Source organism: Planococcus citri, chromosome 5 (genome assembly GCF_950023065.1).
Source record: "Planococcus citri chromosome 5, ihPlaCitr1.1, whole genome shotgun sequence".
Taxonomy (NCBI): domain Eukaryota; kingdom Metazoa; phylum Arthropoda; class Insecta; order Hemiptera; family Pseudococcidae; genus Planococcus; species Planococcus citri.
Genome location: NC_088681.1, coordinates 62,177,434 through 62,202,754, shown reverse-complemented (window position 1 = coordinate 62,202,754; position 25,321 = coordinate 62,177,434). Strand labels below are relative to the sequence as shown.

The 25,321-nt window shown below is 34.9% G+C and overlaps 2 protein-coding genes across 2 annotated transcripts in view; one reads left to right on the top strand and one right to left on the bottom strand.

The window, feature by feature from the left end:
* Positions 1-25,321, bottom strand: part of LOC135848027 (uncharacterized) — a 623,146-nt gene that overhangs the window by 115,876 nt on the left and 481,949 nt on the right. The window lies entirely within an intron of this gene.
* Positions 4,321-17,169, top strand: LOC135848019 (uncharacterized). Its single transcript, XM_065367786.1, has 8 exons — positions 4,321-4,561; positions 6,875-7,299; positions 7,930-8,197; positions 8,541-9,005; positions 10,063-10,368; positions 10,766-11,233; positions 13,175-13,636; positions 14,562-17,169. Exons 1-8 carry the CDS (start codon positions 4,438-4,440, stop codon positions 14,582-14,584), a joined length of 2,541 nt encoding a protein of 846 aa, XP_065223858.1. The 5' UTR covers positions 4,321-4,437; the 3' UTR covers positions 14,585-17,169.

The following is a 25,321-nucleotide window of genomic DNA, read 5'->3' as shown; positions in this document are numbered from 1 at the left end:
GGACCAGAGCGATTTTTTGAAAATTTGATTCACTTGTCTCGATAAAAACCCGAAAAAACAGAGCATGAATACGCAAAGTACATAATATGGGAAATATTATCTAGTAGGCTTGAAATGACAGAAACAAGAATTGAAAGGAACACAGATGCTTTTAACAGCACATAAGTTCAGATAATCTACAATCCACCCATCAAATCTTTTTATCACTCGGTGGATATTCTTTCTCGATATTTGTCACCAAATAGTTACATCCTACAAAGGTTAGCAGTACGATTGTTTTTCTGCAGAAATATCGAAATAGGTTTATCTACCACTTTGAAAAGCTTTACACAGTCAAATTGCAGCACTCCCTGGCATTTCATAATGTTCAAGCATTCATGAAGAAGTCACTATCCCTCCTCGATCATAGATAATGTAGTTCTACATCATGAAAATTGCACGAGCAGAAGTCGTCGTTTATAATCATGAGATTGTGTCTAGCTTATGACTACAGGATTCAGGGGATTTGAGATTCAGTAAAAAGCTTTCAACTGTTGTTCAACCACAACTCTGAACTTTTGAATGTTTTCAGAAATTCCTGCTGAAGTTGATATTCTTTCTCGATATTTGTCAACAAATAATTACATCCCGCAAAAGGTTAGGGGAAATATATATTGGCACGACAGAAAAAGTGATTTGAACAACAGGACATTTGAACGACAAAATAGGGTATTTCAACGACGATTTTCAACAACAGCTAAGCACGACAAGTTAGGTAATACAAATGACAATTCGATTTCATATAAACGACGAAAGAAATGTAATCCACATCCAAATAAATTATTCCTCGCCTAAAAAGTAATTGCCCGGAAAAATAAATTATTCCCCGCCAAAAAAAAAAAATCGAAAAATTTACTCTTTTTGAAAAAAAAATGAAGATGAACCTTTCGTGTTGTCTCATCATCTGGAAGCTGAATCTCAAAATCTACAGCATCAATGTTTGAAAGTGGACCAACGCTTATCGGTGGGCCCTCCAAAATCACGCAATACATACAATCTAACGATGATGATGATGAATTTGACACCTTCTACACTGCATCATCTAATATGAAAACTTCAATCAGCAAGGAATTGCTGGCCGAATTCAAATCAAAAGAAGGTGCATGGGCACATTTTGATGAATTCAAATTGTATGATCGAGGCGTTTGGGTAATCCGCGTAAATCGCGCAAAAGGAAGTGTTTTTATGTCAGTTTTTTCCTGTCCGAGTTATTCCAAATTCCAAATCAATGCTGTGCAAGCATACATTTAGGTATGCAGAATCGCCTAAAACTCGTCGAAGTACCAGCTGAAGCAAAGTCCATCCCCTTTTGGGACAAAAGCGGAAGAGAGGAAGGCCAGTGAAATCGAAAAAAGCACTGCTGGTTCAGTAGACGAACTTTTTATTTTTAATTTTTTGTGACGTGCTGTTTATAATTTTTCATGTCGTTTGTTTTCCCAAAAACTTGCATTTTTTTTGTCCTTCATTTCTATATTTTTTTGTCGTGCACATTTCGTCGTTGAATATATTATATAGACGTGCAATAAATTATTCTGTCGGGCAAAATTGCAGCTGTTTCTGACATTTCATAATGTTGAAGCATTCATGAAGAAGTCACTATCCCTCCCCGATCATTGATAGTGAAGTTGTACATCTTGAAAATTGCTTGAGCAGAATTCGTTGTTTCCAATCATGATATTTCATGATGTTGAACTACACTATCAATGATCGGGGAGGGATAGTGACTTCTTCATGAATGCTTCAACATTATGAAATGCCAGAAACAGCTGCAATTTGACAGTGTAAAGCTTTTCAAAGTGGTAGATAAGCCTATTTCGATACTTCTGCAGAAAAACAATTGTACCACTAACCTTTTGCAGGATGTAATTATTTGTTGACAAATATCGAGAAAGAATATCAACTTCAGCAGGAATTTCTGAAAACATTCAAAAGTTCAGAGTTGTGGTTGAACAACAGTTGAAAGCTTTTTACTGAATCTCAAATCCCCTGAATCCTGTAGTCATAAGCTAGACACAATCTCATGATTATAAACGACGACTTCTGCTCGTGCAATTTTCATGATGTAGAACTACATTATCTATGATCGAGGAGGGATAGTGACTTCTTCATGAATGCTTGAACATTATGAAATGCCAGGGAGTGCTGCAATTTGACTGTGTAAAGCTTTTCAAAGTGGTAGATAAACCTATTTCGATATTTCTGCAGAAAAACAATCGTACTGCTAACCTTTGTAGGATGTAACTATTTGGTGACAAATATCGAGAAAGAATATCCACCGAGTGATAAAAAGATTTGATATGGGTGGATTGTAGATTATCTGAACTTATGTGCTGTTAAAAGCATCTGTGTTCCTTTCAATTCTTGTTTCTGTCATTTCAAGCCTACTTGATAATATTTCCCATATTATGTACTTTGCGTATTCAAGCTCTGTTTTTTCGGGTTTTTATCGAGACAAGTGAATCAAATTTTCAAAAAATTGCTCTGGTCCACCATTTTCACACCTTTCATGATTTTATTTTGTGAAGGGTCTACCATCAATATGTTTATATTTTTTCATCCCAACTTTTTTGAAAATTTGACCCCCAAAGAGGGGTGGGGTGTTCTTTGGGGATATGCTTTCACTCATTCAGTACACCTAATGATACTATATCATTCAGTTCCATGATTGACCTCATTGGGGTTTTTGCTTTCTCGGTTTTCAAGGAAAATTAAATAAATCGGTACGGCTTTTACGAGACGGCTTTAAGGGGCTGGGGGGCAAACTGTGGGTTAAAGTGATGCTTGTGATGATCTAATTCAGGAAATTGAAAGCATTTTCACCCAACATCTCAGGATTAGCCTGGGTCTTTAAGGGTTAAACACCCAGACAAATCTAGAGGTGCACAAAAAATGTTTCTGATTCTTTGAATAAAATTTACGTGAATATCAATAGACGTACCTACGAGTACTATATGCCTCTCTGCCCTTCAAAACTATTTCGTCAATGACAGATCAATTTTTTTGATTTTTTGTAAATTACGACAAAGCAACGCCCGGCCCTCAACTGAACCAATTTTGAGACATTGTGATACGATTAGATACGTACCACATAATTTACAATTGAAAGCGAATCTTTGACAAGTCATACTCCATTTTCAATGGAATATGAACAAGGAAAAGTCAAGATACTAAAATATGGCCCAAGGTGCTCCGTTTTTGCAGGTGATGGCTAGTGGTGCAGAGCATTTTTTTTTTTTAATATTTGATAAATTAATGTCGCAAAAGTCGCAAAAGCATGATACGGATGTATGCCAAGGACTGGATGTTGAACATGCTCAAAATTTATGAGAGAAAATTAAGAACTTTCGTACATGCTTTTGAAATATGCGTTGTTAAAAGTTCTAATGATTTTTATCAGTTGAGCGTGAAATCTTGTTTACCAAAAATAACGCGCAAGTCTGGAATTTTCAACTTTAATAAAAATTGCGACACCGAAAGTAACTTTCATGAGTATGCTTTCGAAGTCTCAGCAGTTGAAGTTAGAAATTGCAGACCTTGCTGAAAAATTTTTAACCCGAAAGATACCACACCACCAGCCGAAACTTCAGGTGCTTAAGTGCATTTTTCGAATCTTGGGAAATTTTTGAAAATTAAATTTGGGCCTAAAATAAGAAAAAATAAATAAAAATTTACCAAATTAATCTACAAAATATTTAAAATTTGAAATATGTCCCACTTTTGACCAGCCGATTGGAAACGGTTTTCAACCATTTTCAGCTATCAATGGAGCCCCAGCGGACTTTCGAAAAATCGAATTGAAAGAGAAGAAAATTATTCGAATCATGAACACATACGAATCGTTAATATTTTCGAATCACCAATCACTGCCCATTTTCACGATTGGATCAGTTCGAATCCCAAGAATTGTCATAAAATTGATTCGAATCACGAATCGCGAATAAAAATAAACAATTAGAATCGCGCCCACTACGGAACTTGATGCATATGATTTTTGATAATTTTGAAGAAGTGTCAACGGCAATCTATCAAAATGGTTTCCAATTTCAAAATGAGATGATCAAAAATTTCTATCATAATTTTTTTGTGAATTTGGAAAGAATTTTGAGCTCAAACTTTGGTGACGATTTCAAAAAATTTCAAAGCTGTGAAAAATAGCATTTCCAATTGTCGGGAAACGTAATTATAAAAATACAATTCCGAGTTTCCTGTTGTTATACCTTATCTCACAAATTATTAAAAATTATTTAAATGATTAATATTTTACAGTTCCAAGTACGCTGTGTGGTATGTATCTTTCCCTATATAAATGCAACGAACGTATTTATTAGTGCAGTTGTGTTTGAACGAGATTCAAATGAGAAAGTGATACTTACTTGATAAAATTAGCATTCATACAAAATGCTTTCACAAATCAAAACGATTGGTGTTTATTTGATGATTATTATTGTTCTGTGTAGAATCGACGGTCAAAATGATATAAATAGCAGAGCAGATAAAATGAATAAAGGTGGCGACGAAAAGGGTAAGTAAAGCTTTATATACTCGTGTTTTCTTGAAAATATGCGGGAAAATGTTTTAAATGAATTTTAAGGGTAAGTAAGTAAAGATCAAATTTTTGAAAAAAAAAGAATGTTGAATTTTTGATGATATGGTTGGTTTTGTTGGGCACGGTCGGTCACAAGTTACATGAAAAAATGAAGGCTAACTTTAAAAAACTCTCCGATAAAATTATAATTTTTACTGTAAGGTTCCTTTTACTGGACGTCGTCACATATAATTCCTTTTTCCTTTCATTAAAAATTTTTTTTTTGTTTCTATTTTCCAACTCATGGCTCAGAATTCTTTCAATGCAGGTATTCGATTTTTATTTTTCAACTCGGTGGGAATAATTGTTCTCTTACAACCACTATTTTTTCATCACAAAAATTAGGCCTAATTATAAAATCAGTGAACTATGCAAATACATTTTAAAATTTCAAATATATGACATAAAATTCAATTTGAATGATTTTCGGATACAGCTAACTTTTTTTAAAATGCACTCCAGCAAGAATATGAACGAAAATTCCCTTTGTTCGGAAGACGTCGCGTCAAATAGAGATGCAAAATAACATTTTTGTTTGTTTATAACCTGTAATTTTATGCATATCAGAATTGCATTATTTTGAAAGATTCTGGGTATTTTACAAACATTTTGGAGACTATTTTAGCGGTTATGTAGGAGAAACCCCGCATTTCGATGCCTACCTTTTTGGGAATTTCCAATTGTGTACATATCATGAAGTGCAGTTTGGGTTTTGGGGCCAAATGGTCTTCAAAAATGATTTCAGCGCCATTTAAAACCTTGATTTTTACAGCAAATAAGGAGTATACATTCCCCTCCTCCCCACCCATAAAATTTATCTTCAACACTCTTGTAGAGCAGAAACATTTTTATTACGCTGTATTGCGAACCATTAAGGAGCTGCAGAGTCGAAAAGCTACCAATAACTATTTTCTGAAAAATCAGCCTCTCTTATTTGAGGATACTCCATTTCCTCTTTCTGCCTCCCCACCGCCAAGAAAAAACGAAAAAAGTACGCGCTACAAAACAGCAACGAAAATGTTTACTTACAGATGATAATCACCGAGTACCGAACTCTGACTGTATGCACACGCCAAAAAATAATCGTCGAAATGTCTGTAATGTAATGGGATTTCACGATTACTCATCAGTCATCGCATCAGTTATTTATACGACCTTCCAAACGGTTCGTATATTAATCAGAAACGTGTATCCGGTAACTGCATTTCAACAATTAGATAAAATCAGATGGTATCCTGTTGAAATGATTTCACTAAAGAGTGCATTACGTAGATAGATACGTAGTATGGGGCATTGATTTTAGTGTATGTACCTATAGATCAATGGTATGGGGTTAGATGGACCATTTTATTTACTTTCGTGTCCTGTGTAGCATGTGATAGGTTTGGATAGAGATCGAACATTGCATCTTATAGAGAAGACTTTCAGCTACATTTTTCACTCATGACATGTAAAAATTATCAGGAACCACATGAAAAACAAAATATGAAAAAAAAAACTCAGTTCGGTCCAATTAACCTTACCATCAAGTTATGGACCGAGCTATAATATGGAGTTTCATGGAACTACTGAAAACAATACACTACAATAATTCATCATTTTTTAAACATGTAAGCCACACTAAAAAGTAAATAATTTTTTTAAAATTCTCATGCAAAAAAATTTTGAAAATTTTTCAATAGGTTAATAGGTACCCTACTTACCTAACAAACAAAATTGACTTTTTAGCGTTCGAAAATGATCCAATTGGTTGATGAGATTCAATTAGAACAGTGAACCAAAAATGAAAAAATGACCAAACCAATTGAGATGTTCCTATTTTGTTTTGATCCACATAGTCCAGTTAATCTATCATTGTTTTGGCGTAGTTTTAAAATTCTTACACTTTTTATCGTAATTGATAGATCGAATACTGACAACGTTACTTATTTTAGAGCGCAACATTTTATAAATCTATCATGTGTATTCAAGTTGACATGCACTAGCCATTAAACAGACTGAAATTCTCATAATTTTCATAAATACAAAAATAAAATTTTTCAGCACAAAAAACACGTATTAATGCATTGTGAAGGCAACTGGTGAAAAATGAAATTGAAATCAGGTTAGGTTGTCACTAAAATGAAGCAGACCAACAACCAACCTTGCGAACGCATATAGCGACGTCAGGCTTCTGCCTGGTCTAGTTGACCTTTCGAACCATTCAAACCCATCCTACCCTCTCACCACGTGTTTTCTTTTTTTTTGCAGATTTTCCAAAGTGCAGACATTTAACAACAAACAATTCTTCGTATGTATTTTATCCAATTGAAGAGATACAAAATGAAGGAGGATTTTTCTTAAAATTCAACGTAAAAGGTGAACGCGAAATCAACATCATATTTTCTCCAACAAATCAATTTACAGACCGTGATCAAAAAGCTTTAAAAGTGCTCATGCATGTTGAGCCTGACAATCCAAGTAAGAATGATGATGAGCCTGTCTATCCGAGTGATATTGGTGATGAGCCTGATGATCCAGAAGAGGTTAATGATGAGCCTGCCAATCCGAGTAAGGTTAATGATGAGCCTGACAATCCGAGTAAGGTTGGTGATGAGCCTGACTATCCGAGTGATATTGGTAATGAGCCTGATGATCCAGAAGAGATTAATGATGAGCCTGGCAATCCGAGTAAGGTTAGTGATGACTGATGTGCCTCGTTATTCAAGTGAGATTACATTAGTGACAATTTTGCCACAATACGATTCTTAGCCTAAAACAATTTCTCGCTCTCAAATTAGTGGAATGTAAAATGAAAGCACATGAAGTCTCCTTTCCATAGGGAACTTTTAAATAATGAATATATTTTTGACTAAAGTCATATCACCACGCTTACAATCCTAAATAGAAAAAAAGTCTGATGGAATATTTAAGTCTTTTTTGAATGTTTGGTATGACTTGACTCTAGCAATTCTGGGATTTATTTTCAAGTTCTTAATAGTCAGATAAAATAAAATACTATACAGAAAATGAACTTCAATCTACGTGTTTATAACCGTTTTGATGCTTGAAAAGACAATAATTCTTCAGTTGGAACCCTTTTTTTTTTTCCAAAAATTTGCTTCAATAGCCTTGAAATTTAGCTCTTCCAGCTATTGTAGCTGAATTCGGAGCTGTAATCATATCAGTAAGTAACTTTGTTTCGAAACAACTGAATTAACTCGAGTGTGAAATAATTTCAAAGAAACAGTCTTGTACACGAGGAATTGTCATAGGCGAAGAATTGAGCACGAGGAGTTGCTTGTGAGGAATTGTTGGTTTCCTAGGTAAGCGGTATTTCCAAGATACAAGCTACTGAGTCACGCAAACCTGCAGAACATGTACACTACGAAAAGAACATGGTATCATCTAAAGAATGGCGTCAATTCTGGATTCGAATTACCTCGGATGGAACTTCAATTGAAGTTGGAAAGAACGGCAGCGCCCCGTTCATGTCTTCGAGAGTAGAGCCTCGTCAAATTAAGTACTACGGATTTGCTAGCTCGTCCGATCCTGTTCGCTATGCTTTTCTGTGTTTTGAAAACAGTAACGTAGGTACGTATAAAATCATAATTAAATTTTTCAATGCGCATTCCATTCGAAAATTTTGGGAAAGAAGCCGCTGAATTAAAATGCCTGAGAATAGGTACGCGCTTCAAGAATATTTTTGTAATACTCGCTGCAGCCGATCATTTTTATTTTACAAACATGGAAAATTTCAATTTTTAAACGTGAAAATTCTCCCCTTTTTCGATCTACTTAAAAAGTCGAAGGAGTATTTTGTGTAGCTCAGGCTGTCACTCTAAAATTTAAATTCTCTCGTCGCAATAGTGCAACTTACCATTGGTAAGATAGTAATTGTACTTACTTATGTACTAAGCATCTTCATTTTTTACAGATAATCAACGATATAGAACTTTGATAACCTACGATAACGCTTACACGTTTTATCCTATCAGAGATATAAAAAATGACGAAGGAATTTTTCTAAAATTCAATGTGAAAACTGATCAAGACGCCATCATTATTTTTTCACACACAAATGAAACTGTGAAAAACGACGAGAAAGTTTTTATAGTAATTTTAGGAGGATATACTACGAATACAATTTCAGCTATCAAGACCTCCGAACTCGATGGACCAGGAAGCGAATATCGCGAGAAAGATATATTGTCGCCCGACGAATGGCGTCAGTTGTGGATTCGAATCACCCCAGATGGAGCATCAATTCAAGTCGGAAAGAATGGAGGATCTGCTTTCATGTCTTTGAAAACGGAGTCTACGCCAATTAAGTATTATGGATTTGCTAGTGGTGACAGTTTCGCTAGCTGGACTTTTCCAAGTCTTGAAAATAATAACATAGGTGAGTAAAATATCTACCAACGTATCTATACCTACACCTAACGTAAATTTTTAATTAGGTAAGCTGCTGAGTCAATGGATCAGACATCGTCATGATAACCATGCAAGCCCGTATCCAGGATTTCCCCCTGGGGGGTGATGAATGACTCATAAGTAGGGGACAAAAAACACAAAATTCTCAACGGGCTCATATGCATAAAAATGTCAATAGTAGGCACATTTCAGACATTTTCATGCTGAATTTCAGCTTGAAGAACGTGTTGATCAAAGTGAGGTTTTTGAAATTTATCCAGTAAATTGTTTATACTTATTTATAATGAAATTCAGACATGCATGAGCGAAGCGAGGGCAAAATTTTGGAAATGTGTCAATCCAAAGAGTAAAAAATACTACATTTCTGATTGTAAAATTGATTTTTCTGGATTTAACTTGACACTCCTCACGTCCTCAGACTTGAATTAGTAGTTTGTTCAACTAGGGAGCGATAGTGATTTTTGACAATTTTCGAGGTTTATTGCCCAAGCGTCGCGAGAAAAATAATTCAAAATTGTCAAAAATCATTTTTACTCCTGAGTTGGATAACATACTTTTCGTTATGAGGGAGAAAAATCCCAGTACCTATTCAATTCCAATAATGATCAGTAAGCTGGAACAAAAGGAGCACTTTTTCTCCCTTATAATAACGAAAAATATGCTTCCAGAAATTTCAATTTCAAAAAAGGAAAGCAAACAAAAGCATTGGAAATTCATAATTCAAGAAACAAAAATAATTAGTACACAGATTATGCAATTACCTAGGAAGATAATGTGATTTTCTATGAATTTTGAAGTTTGTAGCAAATTATCTCCCTAGAAGCATAAAACAACATGATTTTTTTCCTGTGATTCAATGCAAGAAATTGTAGGAAATTATATTACCATAAGGATTTGTTTGGCCCTGGGGGGTGATTGTACCCCAAATCACCCCCCCTGAATACGCCCTTGTAACCATGTGGTCTACTTATAATACCTACGTACGATATTTTATTTATTTTTCATATTTTGTTTTTGCGATTCAGCGAGAAATGTTTGCATGCCTTCACCATGCGGACCAAACAGCGAATGTAAACAAAAAGACAACCACGCCATATGTTCTTGTAGGAGAAACGAACTTGGTTCGCCTTCAACATGCAGACTAGAATGCATTTTCAACTCGGAATGTCCACAAACCGAAGCCTGCATCGAGAAAACATGCAAAAATCCATGCAATGTCGACGGAACCTGCGGCGAAAATACATCATGCAAAGTAGACAATCATGTTCCCATATGCAGTTGCTCAAATGGAACAACAGGAGATCCATTAGCGGAATGTGTTAGAGAAGAAGGTAAGCTTGCAGATAGTTTTTTAAACGGTAGGTAATCTTTTTCTCGACCCAGTTACCTCACTTACTTAAGCCATACCTATACTCACTTACTCGCACACAGATCCTTTTCTGTTAAATTTAAAAATCACAGAAGTTAATTCAGAATATTCTTCAAAAAATTTTAAAACGAATTCTGAAAAGATTGAGTGAAGTTGAAAAGGTCTGTGTTTAAAATTGGGAATATATTTCTAACTGTGGAATAAGTATGTATCTATGAGACATGAGTAGATAAAATTGTGCAGTGTGACACTCGCTTACAGCTAAACAATCAGCGAATCGTCTCAGCGCTAGGCACCCGTAATTATACAAGTACATACCTACTACCTTCCTTAGTAATTTTTGAACCCATTTATTGCAGATCTTCCTAAATACAGAAGCATAAGCAGCCATGGAGGAGCGCACATATTTTATCCCATCGGCGCAATAAAAAATGAAAACGATATTTTTCTCAAGTTCAATGTGAAAACTCCAAGAACTGCTGTCATCACTTTCTCATCAACAAATCAACAAGAAATGGACCATCAGCAATTTTTTAAAGTATCTTTGGATGGTCCAAGTGGTGCACTTGCAACAATCCACTCACATCTAACAGACCAATTCTGTATATACAATGAAACGGATAACCTTTTATCAGTTGATGATTGGCGTCAGTTTTGGATTCGAATTACCTCAGACGGATCGTCAATTGAAGTAGGAAAGAATGGGAAACCCGCCTTCATGTCTGTAAAAGTCCAGCCTTGGCCGATCAAGTATTTTGGCTTCACCAGTAAAAAAGAGATTTATCATGTTTGGTGGAATTTTGTGTGTTCCAAGAACATCAACACAGGTACGTTTGTATAGGTACATACGAGTAATTCTAAATCTCCTTCAGGGATGTAAGGAATTTTATTTCATTCATAATACGGCCATTTTATGCCTATGTGTATAATAGGTATGTACCATTGATATAAAATATGGTAGGAATTTTACTGTATTTCTTGCTTGGGTGGGTTTTATGTGTTTCAAGTATGTACTACTTTTTTGTTTTTTGAAATGTGTTTTGCGGCCCAAATACCTATAAATTGAAAAAAAAATCGAATATTCACGATATCAAATAAGTAGGTACGTAACTTATTTTTCCATCGGGGAAAATGAAATAAAACCGAAAAACTTAATATACAAATCAATTTTTCTTTCAAACTTATGGATTTTTGAAAAAAACATCCCAACGATTTCGGATTTTATTTCAGGGTAAAACAGAGAAGTACTCACCTCCAATATTGCTAGAAAAATATAGATTTTTGTTGCATTTACAGTTAGTCACTGTTTCACACGGTTCAGCGGATACGCTATTTCACGCGATTATCTTTGGTTGTTTTTATTTTTATTAAAAATGACAAATTTTAAAAAACATGTAAGTATATTTTGGGATATTTGTGGACGCAGGCGTCTATTGGGGGGCTTGGAAGTAAATTGAACCAACTTGTCTTGGTATTTTTTGATGGTTTCTATTTCAACCGAACGTAATACTCCGAGCATACATGAAACCTACTCGTATTTTCCAAACAAACACCAACCTCTTCATTTCGTTTATTACTTGCTGCTGAACAAAAATTGTCAATTATGTCTCTCCCTCGGTTTCTATGTATACTCGACAGGTTGGTCAAAAAAATGTATAGGTATACGAAGTGTCCCCAGAAATCGGCTTGATACGAATACAGGTAGCTAATTGAGTTCTACCACACAAAAAAGAGATGACTAAAATTTTGTAGTTTAGAGAAAAAGTGGTAGCATTGCATCAATACAGGCACAATTGGCAGACTTGATTAGGTAGGTATGTCTATTTTTAGCTGCATTCAAAGAGAATGTAGGTACTTAAAAGTTGAAGCCGAAGTTTCAGACTGGCATGGCATCTTGTATTAAGAATAACCGAAGTTACTGTTGATGGAGTAGATTTCTACGTTTTTTTGCTAATATCCAGTGGCGTAGCCAGGATTTTCTCAAGGAGGGGGCAAACCCAGATTTTTAGGCACGAAAAATCGAAATGATGAGTAATTTTCTTATGTTGAAAATTAAGGCAAAATTACAGCTCGAGCGAAGCGGGAGCGAAAATTTGTTGAAAAAAATGGGTCGAAACAACAAAAAGACGACCGTTTTTGCATGTTTTCTTTCAAATTTCTGCTCGCAAGGGGGGTATGGCCCCCTTCTCCCCCCTTGGCTACGCCACTGCTAATATCTCGAAAACAAAACCTCATCCTAGAATAAAAAAAACTAAAATCACATTGTGACGATTGGAAATTTAATTTTGTAGAACTTTGATATACGTTATTTTTTCTAGAATGCTTATTGTTTCACCTCTACAGCGCTTTAAAAGTTTTGATGCGTTTCATATTCCATGAACCTTTTTTCTGTCGAAAATCGCGTTCTTCGCAAGAATAATCACTAATTGGGGAAAAACAGTTACGGAATAGGACTTTACGAATGTGTTTGCATTACGAATAGAATATTCTAGGAACTGAGTTATCCCATTTTTGCATGTTAGATAGAAACGAATGATTTTTCTCCTCTCGATAGTAATGTGGTCAGCAGAAGAACCTACCCCCCTTCTTACCCTTATTTACCAGCCTTCATCTATCCATTAGTGCACGCTACATTCAGTCGTCTATCACTTAGAAATTTTTCAAAACCATCGATACTTCATAATTGTACACGTATGTAAATTTGAGGCATTTTAGCAAGTCATGATCAGCACACCACCTACTTTTTTCTAATTTTCATTTTTTTGCAGATCTTCTCCGATACAGAACTCAAATGTCTACTTCGGGTTCTTATGCCTTTTATCCCATCAAAGAGATAAAAAATGATGATGGAATTTTTTTGACATTCGACGTAAAAATTGACAATGGAGCTATGATAAGGTTTACTACAAAAAATTATGTAACATACGAAGCTGATGAGATTATTTTTGATGTAGTCTTGGGCGTGCGTGAGGGTTCATATGCGACAATCCGAAATATCAGTTACGGGAAACCACAATCCATACATGATGAGAAAAATATCGTATCCGGCGAAGAATGGCGTAAATTCTGGATTCGAATCGCAATAGATGGATCATCAATTGAAGTTGGAAAAAATAGGGGTCCCGCTTTCATGTCTTTGAAAACGAAACCAAGCCTAATAAAGTACTTCGGTTTTTATAAAGATTCTTCCGGTGGTTCACAGTGGGCTTTTCCTAGTCCCCCGAGTAAAGGTACGTAAAATTTAAAAATAAATTGTAAATATGTACCTACTATAACTGTAGGTAGGGAGTATTTATCCTCACACATTCCCACCGACCCACGTAGCAAAACCATATAAGTGGCAGAAGAGATAATCACATAAGTCTACTACCTATTCACACAATGGTTTCTAAAAGATGAGGACGACTTTATAGCGGGATGACAGTAACATTTTTCCAAAAAAGTAACCTATCGATTTGGCGTTATCATTAAACGAGTAGGGTAAAAACACTAAGACATTTCTTAAGCACAAAAAAATCATTCAAAACTCATTTTTTTTTAAAAACTGTTCAACAACTACGTACATATACGTAGTTAGTCTTAGCATTTCCTGTCGTGAAGAGCAAATTACATACAGAATTATTTCACATTTATTGAACTTTTCCGTAAAAAAAAATGTGGAGAATATTTTAGGATCGATAACAAAAACTAGAAATTAATGCTTGTTAATTTAATGGGAAAAATTAGTCTCCGATTGGACATCTCTCATAATCTACAGAACAATGTTTTGGCAATGTTGGGAAAAAATTTAAAGTCTTATAATGCTTAGTGGCGTAAAAACCGGTTTTTGAGCCCCCCCCCCTCACAAATCATCTACATATTATACCTACATTAACTTTAAACTCAAAATGAATGTTTCTGTTGAATTTGGTTAAAACCTGCTGACTTCATTTTCGCGATCCATCCTACAATATATAGGATAGTTTGAAAGCGTTTTGTAGGTCTAGGTACCTATATCACACATACCTAATACGGGTCGAAAATGCAAAAAGAATAGAGGTGTTCCATCTCCCTATGGAAAAAGAGCTTATAACGTAGACTACAATATGTATAAGTATAATCCGTTTCCAAATCGCATTTTCACATTTTACGCTTTGTTTTTGTATTTTTATACAGCTAATTTTCTGGTATTCATATAATTTCATCAATTAGCGCGCGAACAAATGGACTTCAAGATTTCAAACCAAATAATTTTACTTCTATCCCATGACTTCGCTCCAACATTTCAGCAATTATACGTCCACGTGTTATTCACATGAGTGAAATTTTCTACTGAATAATCTTTTTTCACATCTACGAGTATTTTTAAGTTTATGTGTCATCTAGGATAACTGCTTAAATTTAAGTCATTCAAATTTAGTTTCCCAGCACAATACTCATAAATCCACAGACGCGTCTTGAAATTTAGCGCACCAAAAATCAAAACTTCGATATTGTAAATTTCTAGATGTGTAATAAGGGGTAATTTGAGACGCTGAGTTCATTTTTGATGTTATTTTTTTACCCTAGCCCCAAAATGAGCCCTCAAAGGGGGGTGCTGAGTGGTAAATTTTTGAATTTTTTCAGTGGGGTGTCAAAATCTACATATTTTTGCCTTCTAAATTCGTTTTTAACATCATTTTTTACCCTATCCCTAAAATGGGCTCTCGAAGGGGTATGCTCAATTGTAAATTTTTGAATTTTTCGAGTGGGGTGTCAAAATTTACAAATTTTTGCCTTCCAAATTTGTTTTTAACTTTCTTTAGCTTAGCCTCAAAATGAGCCCTCAAGAGTAGATGATGAGAGGTACATTTTTGAATTTTTTGAGTGGGGTGTCAAAAATACTCATATTTTTTGATGATTTAGGCTGTATTATGTGAAATCTAAAATGTGTAAAAAGAGCCAAAGGCGGAAGAAGGCGGAAAAAGTGTATGCATAGTCTTAGACCTGATACTTGGGCCTTCTAAATGCCAATGAGTTTTTTTTGGTATCTCTAGGACGGAAATAGTTTGACTCTAAAATATCAGTAGAAAAAATTCAAAAAATGTACTTTCTTTTTTTGCAAAATCGAAGCACCCATCAAACGAAAATGAAAAAACACATACACCATGCAAAACTAGAGAAACTCAGCTTTAAAATGATATATTGGGTTATTGCTTTTGCATATGATGACTGGAAAAGACATGCATTTTAAAAACACCCTCAAGTAACCACTATTCTTATCATGTGTATAGTGACATCTTGTCTCATAGATTAGGCAACAACAGCGCTACTTCCAGTCTCAATACTCTGGATATGTAGGTTCTAGACTATACTTAATACTTTGGCACAATTTTGAATTTTATTTGAGCACTAAATTTTTTTGATTTTTGGCGCGCTAAATTTATATCTGAACCAATGTGAGACGCGATGGAAAGTTAATTTTACGACTACTGATGCTTTTTTGGACAAAAATATCGTGGACCCCTAAAAAAGTTTTCTGCTAAATATTTCGGTTGGTCACAGTGAATGATAATACCTAATGATAGCATATGATTGGTTGTTGGACTGAAATGATAAGTTGATAACTTTCCACCAACCATATGCATCTATTCACGTTGCCAACCCATATTTTAAATGAAAAACTTTCTATGGGGTTGACGATATTTTTGCCCACCCTGTATGTTTCACCTACGTATTTTAAAACGTATCACTATCTACCTAGTTAATAATTAATTCATCTCGTACCTATGTATGTACAGGGTGAGGCACGGTAACCTGACACATTTACAACTGCAAAAACTCTAACTCAGTCTGAACCATTTGAAAAAATAAATACACCAAAAAATAGTAGAAAGATGAAGGTTTATTTATCACTTAGTTTTAAAAATTATGCTGCTTAAATGATCGCCCTCTTTAACGATACAATTTTCAAGGTTTTTTGGGGAAATTTTCTCAAACTTTTTCAAAAATTCTCCCGAAATTTCACCGATTTCACTCATAATATTTCGTTTTAATTGTTGGAGGGTTTTTGGTTCATTTATTTTCACTCCGGACTTCAAGTATCCTACAGATGGTAATTACAATAAGATAAATCTGGCGAACGCGGCAGCCAGACAAAATCAGCGTTGCGTAAAAATTATTCGATACTGAAATGTTTTTTCGGAATTGTGGCACGTAGCGCCATCTTTCAGACGCCAGGCGCGACTCAACACGACTCAGACGATCGTTTCCCTTCAGTTGCGGAAGAAAAAACGCGCATGATTGTGTACCTACTTCGTTGAGTTGACTCGTTGACTGTATCCTGTGTTGACCATAAAATGAAAATCTTTTCCATAAACTTCGGGTTTGTTCAACATTTTTTCTATGAATCGTATCAAAAAAGTGAATACACCATCGTGTTCCTGAGACTTCAGGCTACAAAATAAGCACTCACTCAGTTCAATACTTGAATTAGGCTTGCCACATGAACGCAGGATGCATTACTCTTTAACCGCCCCTCGTAATATATGAGCCGTGGCCATAAATCTGCTCAAAAATAAACGTATGATGCACCATCATCCAGTGATGAATATTCGCAAGCTACTAAAAAGAAAAAAAACCTTCATCCTTCTACTTTCAGACGCGGGGTCGCGGAAGTCCCGCCTATCATTCCTCTTGACGCGCTGGACAAAACAAATGTGTCAGGTTCCCATGCCTCACCCTGTATAATGTATTTAATTCATTATTCTCCATTGTTTATTTAAAATACATACGTATTATCGCACACACTATTATTTGTTTCGGTGGCGATTGGTATTGGCTTATCAGTCAGCATTACCAACAATTACTTACCAAAAATTACCAGTTTTTTCCAAAAAGTCGGTACAAATTTACCAGAAACTACCGAATGATTGACAATTTACCAAAAAATTACCAGTAATTATCCAAAACTAACGGTAATATGTAGAACCAAAAATCATTAAATTTTGTAATCTGAAAAATATCAACGATTTTTTTGGATTTATTGTCTCAACTTTGAAGGAAAATGTTTGAACTCTTTGACGATATGTAAATATTTGTCAATCGCCAATTCTTCAAATTTCCTTCGTTTGATTTGGTAACAAAAAAAAAGTTGGTGTATTAAATATCACCTGTATGATGAAAGAAGCTATGTAACTTAAATGTACATGCAAACCAAAAAGGTGCACTAGGTAGGTAGAGGTAATTACCTTTGATGTGGATTCATTCCCTTCATTACATGTTTTCTCGTATTCTTCCGCAATTGACGAACTTTTCACTTTTACTGATTTTATATGAGTTATACAGAGAGTCAGGGCAGTACCTACCTAATCAACGAAGCACACACATTCTAAATTACTAAATTACCCACAATATTTCGCAAAAATAAATCCGCTTTGCGTGGCATTTGTGACAATACATTTCCAAGATCGTTCTTTACAATCTTGCACCTATCCACGTAAAAATATGTACAATATTCCAACCCTATACGTTTAGAAATTACCTCATTATTCGAATGAACACCTCTACAGAAAACGGAAGGAATACACAGAAAATAACACTGCAGCACTATGCCATTCCATCAATTACAAATTCTAACGAGTAGGTATAGCTTATCTGAGGTAAAAATCAGATAGGTAACCTGTAGTACCTCTACAAAAGGTCTACTTACTTTAAACCAACATAAATGTTAGTTGGTGTGAAACTGAAAACTTGGCTGTAATTCGCACTGGGCTCATTTCGCTTCTGCAACTCTTTCCAACAAAACCAACAAGTAGATCTTTTGTATCGGGCTTATCATCGTTGGCTCATGCGACTCCGATAATTGCTTTTAATTTCACCAGAAAACGCCTCCTAACGCCTTCAAAAAATACTTCTCGTATTGTATAATTTTCCATTTCTTTTCTCAACTCTCTTTCGTCCGCTCTCTGTGTACTCGTATTTACCAAAACAATACTCCAGTTTCAAATATCTTCGTAGGACCGACAACGACGACGATGAAGACGACGTTGAACCGAGCAGACAATCTCGTTAAAGTTGACCTAATATGACTGCGCGATATCTTCCTAAAGAAAAAGCTTTTCCATCCCCCAATTCCGACCTCGTATTTTCCTGTTGCTCTCTTGAGCCGATTTCCTCTTCATTCGCGTAGAGTATTATATTGGGCTACATTATTTCATCGTTTATCTTACCCTCATACCCACCCTGTTCTTCTTCATTCTTCAGCCTGTTCTAGCTCGTATAGTTTCGTTCGTTTGGAAGAGAAAAAAGGCGACTCTGTTATCTGGTAAAGCTCGTCTGCACTCGCACCGAGCTCCAACACATATATACCGATAATATCTTCAAAAGTTTTCGTAATAAACAATAAAAATAACTGCAGCTTTAAACTCTTTTTCTTTTTCCCTTTGTGCGGGTTTTAAATTTCAAAAGCTTTCTCGTTGTTTAGCGCAGTTCTCGCTATAAATACGAGTATGTTTCTTTCGCCGAAAGAACGACGACTCGACTATGACTATATGTGTGTGTGTGTATGGAAAACAAAAGCTTCGTCGTCGTAAATACCCCGCCTAGGTCTTTGATATTAATCAAAAGCGTATGAAAATTATTCTCGTATATAGTGTTTTCTTTCAGAAATTCGTACGTTTGAGTTCCCCTCCCCCTCTCCCTTTCCCTTTCTTTCCGGAATTTAGGCAGAGCCGATTAGGAAAACGAGCCAAGCTGCAATATAGTCTAAGTATAATAAACATCACGTGGGTGGTATTCCAAAAACAAGGCCAGGTCAGACCCCACAGAGGCAAAAAAATAACGAACAGAAAAAAAAATAAAAGAACTTTCGAGAGGCTGTTTTGGTACGAAAATTTTCTCTCATTCATGGAAGAAAACCTTCGACTCTCGACGACAAGATCATCCTTAAATCCCTGTTCAAGATAAGACGTTGCGTAAAATTCACGCAGGGAAATGACAACTCGTAAATCTTACGACATTAATTACCAATTTACTCCTTCCGTCAATTCATTTTGCGAGAGAATTTCAACGTAATTACGCTAAATTAGCGTTATAATTCGTTAATCCGTCGTCGCCGTCGTCGTCGCAGGGGAATTATTTTTCAAACGAACAGACGCTTATGACCTATTTTTCGAAGAATACAGAAAAAAATCTCGATTGAAAAATATTATATGCATTAGATACAGGTAGCTTGCATACGGTTATTGGAAAGCTATAGATGCACGAAAATGATACATGCTGAAGCTCGAGGGGCATCATTATTGAAGGTTTGCTTCGATAACGACGATATTTTTATAAATAAATGCGAGTTTAGAGTGCTGCATAATGGATATTTCTCGAAGGAGCTGGATAATTTGTATTGTTGAATTGAAATGATGATCGCGTTATTGGTGCTTCCTGGCGCAGAACTAAGTATTTGATTTTTACCAGTATCTAATTGATATACTTATTAGTTATTTGTTTGATGTTGAAAGTACGTAAATAATGGATAATTTTTCCACTCTAATTCTCTAAATTGGTTCTGTTTGGCTGGAACATTGAGATCTTGAAAAGGTCAGTTCGAAAAATTTATTGAAATTTGTGCCCTTAAGCCCTTCTTTTCCTCTGGCCATGCCCTTATTTGAAAATTTCGCTTTTTGATGCTTCCACCTCCTAAAATTGTTGGATTTTAAGAGTTTTGTTTTCAAAAAAATAAAAAAATTCCTTTGAAATAAGTGTAAAAGACTGGGAAATTCTGAAAAATTGCACGTCTCAGAAATAACTATACTGCATTTGGGTAGGAATAATTTCACCCCTCCCCCTCTTCCTGTTATCGCCAGCCAAAATTTCAAGCGCTCAAGTGTTGTATTTTTCGATTTTTGGTGAATTTTTGAAAAACAATAGATATAATTAAAGCCAAAAATGAGAAAAAAAATCAAAATTTTACCAAATTGACCTAGAAACCTGAAATTTGAGTTATACCCTATTTTTGACCTGTCAAATCCATTGGAAACAGTTTCAATCCGTTTTGAGCTGTTCTGGAGCCCCCAGCAGATTTTTGAAACTTGAAATTTCCACAAAATTTCATCAAATGAAGTTGGAAATCCGAAATTCACATTGCACTCCAACATAAACACGCTATTGAGTCGACTAATGGTAATTTTAAGTCATTTTGAAGCCTCTGGTGACTTTTTGAAAATTCTTGGAGCCTCCAGTAATTTTTGAAACTTCAAATGCAATTGGAAAGTCGAAATTAATTCCATAAACCAATTTCAATAAGCTACGAAGTCGACTGCAGGTAGGTTTCAGGTCGTTTTGGAGCCTCCCAGCGACATTTTGGAAATTACTGGAGTCTCCAGCAGATTTTTCAATGCTCAAAATTTCCAGAAAAATTTTCCAAACAGAGTTTAAAACCCAAGCATGCAAAAATTTATCACCAGCCAAAATTTTCAGTGCTAATGAGCATTTTTCGGTTTTTGGTTAACTTTTGTAAATCAAAATATTCAAGTCATAAGTGAGAAAAAAAATCAAAATTTTACCAAATTGACTTGGAAAGTTGAAATTTGGGATATACCCTATTTTTGACCTATCAAATCGATTGGAGATAGTTTCAAACCATTTCGAACAGTTCTGGAGCCTCCAGTAGATTTTTGAAACTTGAAATTTCCACAAAATTTTATCAAAACTAAGTTGGAAGTCCGAAAAATTTACGCTGCACTCCAACTTAAACACGCTATTAAGTCGACTGCTGTTGATTTGAAGTCATTTGGGAGCCTCCAGCGACTTTTTGAAAATTCTTGGAGCCTCCAGTAGATTTTTGAAACTTGGAATTTCCATAAAATTTCATCAAATGGAATTAGAAAGCCGAAATTTACTCTGCAAACTAATTTAAATACGCTATGAAGTCGACTGCGGGTAGATTTCAGGTCGGTTTGGAGCCTCCAGCGACTTTTTGCATACCACTAGAACCTTCAGCAAGTTTTTCAATGCTCGAAATTTCCATTAAAATCTTGCCAAACAGAGTTGGAAATTAAAAATTTACATTGCACTCCAATTTCAACACGATATCAAGTGGACTGCTGTTGATTTAAAGTCATTTTGGAGCCTCCAGAAAATGTTTGAAAATTCCTGGAGTCATTCATTTCGCAAACTAATTTTAATATGCTAATAAAGTCGACTGCAGGTAGATTTTAGGTCGTTTTGGAGCCTCCAGCAGATTTTTCAATGCTCGAAATTTTCATAAAATCTTACCAAACCGAGTTGGAATTGGAAATCCAAAATTTACATTGCACTCCAATTTCAACACGTTATCAAGTCGACTGCAAGTGGTTTTGAGTCATTTTGGAGCCTCCAGCAAATTTTTGAAAATTCCTGGAGTCATTCATTTTGTAAACTAATTTCAATATGTTATGAAGTCAACTGCAGGTGGATTTCAGGTCATTTTGGAGCCTCCAGCGATTTTTTGGGAATTACTGGAGCCTCCAGCAGATTTTTCAATGCTCGAAATATCCAAAAAAATTTACCAAACAGAGTTGGAAATCCAAAATTTACTTTGCACTCCAATTTCAACACACTATCAAGTCGACTGCAGATGGGTTCAAGTCATTTTGGAGCCTCCAGCGACTTTTTAAAAATTCTTGGCGTTTCCAAGTAGATTTTCAAAACTTGAAATTTCACACAAAAATTCATCAAATGCAGTTGAACAGCCAAAATTTATTCTGTAAAATAATTTCAATACGCTATGAAGTCGACTGCAGATAGATTTCAAGTCGTTTTGGAGCCTCCAGCGACTTTTTGGAAATTGGTACAGTCCTGAAAACCTCAAAAATTGCTTAGGAAGAAATAACTCTTGCTTCTCAGTTTTTACTATTTTAAGCCTGATGATGAACACTTGGTGTTTGAAAAGCTTTGCACTAATAAATAGTAAAAACTGAGAAGCAAGAGTTATTTCTTCCTAATCTAACAAACTTCTCGCTAAAAGGTTCTTTTTACCTCAAAAATTGCATTCAGTGCCTCAGTGGTTCCAAAAATACGTGAATAATTCTGGTAGGCCAAGAACAAAATGTAAAAAATTTTGAGAGGTGCAAATTTTCAGTTTTTCCACCATTTTACTTCATTTTAACTGCCTACTTTGTTTTATTTATCAATTTTTCAATAAGAAAAATCATTCCTTTACTCCACCATGAGACAAATCACGAGAAAACGTATTCAAAACTCTATGAAAGTGATTGAAAATCTTTTAAAATGTGAGAATTCTTGAAAATAAGTTAAATAAAATAGGTAATAGTAACAAAATAATGCAGATATGTTTTCGAAAAATAAATAAATAAATAACGTAAAATTTACCATCGTTGGAATAACAAAACTTTCGAAAAATTGCTCAAAATACCCTGAAAATGATTCAATTTTTTTTTCAACTTCTTGCAAGCTATAAAAAAAATGTTTGCGAAAATTACTCCCTCCATTCAAATCTTGGGTGAAAAATTATTAAAACCATTAAAAAAAGGCACAACTTTACTTTCTTTAGAATATCCTGCAAGTGATTTAAAATTAATTAAATTTATATAAAATGTGAAACAATATCCCTGAAAAGATCATAAAAAAACAGTTAAATTTTTTTATAAATCTTTGATAATAGGTAACAAAATTTGGGATAACCCACTGAAATGACGAAAAAAATTCAAAAAACACTTCCAAAAATAGGTAGGCAGTTGAAATTGATAATCATTTTCTGAAAATTTCCCAAAATATGAATTTTTTCTCAAACAAATTAAACTTTCGAGGTCTTTTAACAATTGTCACAAACGACCTACCCATAAAAATGCTTAGTTGTAATGGTTGAATTTGAGTGAAAATTATTAACAAGCACTTGAAAAGGCCCCCTCCCCCTAAATAAATTATCAAAATAATGTCTGCAGAGTTAAGTACGTACATAAAATACTCTCGAAATGAAAAATATTTGAAATTCTGTCAAATTTAAGAGAAATTGTTGAAAATAGTTAAGTATAATATTAAATTAAGAAAAATATCACTGAAATCTCCAAAAAGTTCTTCTCAATCGCAGTCATAATTTGATGATGCGGGGGGGAGGAGTGAGTCGAAATTCTGAATTACACGACTTGATTTAAATGTTTTGTAGAAATATAAAAAAGAATTCTCATAAAAATTCAAAAATTGTAAATGAACTTCGTGAAATTTCTCAAATTGAAAAAAAAAGAATATATGTCCCACTTTTGACCAGCCAAATGTATAATATGAAAGGGCGAGTTCCATGGGAATGAGTCGACGCTATATTTACTTTTTTTTTAAATTTTTCATCCATCAGACCAATTTTTGAGCTACATATTTTGTTAAGTGCATCGAGAACTTTTTTGTCGACAGCTCCATGGATTTCAATGTTTCAGGAAAAAAATGAACGATGAGACCAAGTGAGGGGCTCCTTGTCTTTACAGACAGTTCTTAAGGGAATAAAAGGCAACTCTTGCGAAGAAGGAGAAAGGTTAAAAATGACATTCCAACTCATATCAAACGCGAAATTATTACTTTTAATCCGGTAATCGCACAACATCCCTTTTCGTGACAGTTCCACAACTTTTGGGTATATTCACTATTCAGTTAATTTAGCCAGGAGAACGCGTGTGTTGTGTATCTCTACGCCAGTCACTGTACATATACGTAATTTCATCCTACTTAGGACATATTAAGGGTAACATTTTTCATTCGAATAAATTCTTTCCGCTTCGATATTATTTCCAGCACCTTTTCCCCTCTTGTACATAAGTATCTTTTTAACGTCAAGTATTAGTGCGGCACCGAAAGAAGATCGTAGTATAATTATAACAAAAAGAAAGAATAAATTTTTACCAAATGTCTTTATAGTAGGTAGGTATAGTGAGAGAGATATGTTAAGGATTTCTTCTATATTCCTTCATCATAATCGTCGTCGTTTTCGTTGTTTTTTCAAAAACGAGCACTGAGCACAAGAAACAAGTACGAGAAAAAAAAAAGAAATAAAGAATAACACTGATACGTATAATATTTTCGCGTTAGCGCAACGAGTAGGTACCAGAATTCCGTATGAGTGCGCTAATACACCTTAATAAGAAAATAATGACTTTTCCTCAACCTCTTGTTCTTGTTGGCAAAACTGCGCGACAAAACGTACCTATTATCGAAATGTTGGTCGTTTATAAATCGGGTTGTGTAAAAAAAATAAAAAAATTTCTTTCATTGTTAAACCATCTCTCTTCCTTACTCGTATTTTTTCTTGTGATGGGTTCCCCACTGAAAAAAAAAAACCTGGCGACGATAGTGAAGGTTGTCTCTTTTTTTTATAATATCATAAAAATTACATACGCTTGAATTCTAGCCAAACCACTTGTATGTGTGTCTGATTAGTGGCCTGTGCATATGCGACTTTTTGTAGCATTGGAGCAACAGGCGCCATTACTCGTAAACCATACAGGGTGCTTAGAGCGTTCGTATTATTTTCCATCGTCTATAGCAATGTGGCAATTTGCAAAACACTTGTGTCGATTGTGTTATCTATTGATGTATTAGAAGTAAGGAAACCTCTCAGCATTTAAAAATCGGGGGAAGGGGGGTTTGAGAGATTATCTCAGATTGTCCTCCATGTCCTAAGAAAAATAAAAAGGTCTGAAAAATTATTCAATAGTTCAAAAAATACGTGAATGGTTTATAGTTTGGCATATATGGCAATAGAAATAATTGTACCCCCCCCCCCGAACCCCTAGGACAACTTTTTTCTTAAAAGAGGCATCCTGAGGAACATTTTAAGCAAACTTGCCAAAAAAAAATTGGCTTTACTAACAAAATGGTGGCCATTTTGATTGATAGGCCAGCCATTCACTCAAAATTTTCCAAACTGGACAAAGCTATATCAAAATAGCGTGCAAAAGTTCATCAGCAGCCAAAAT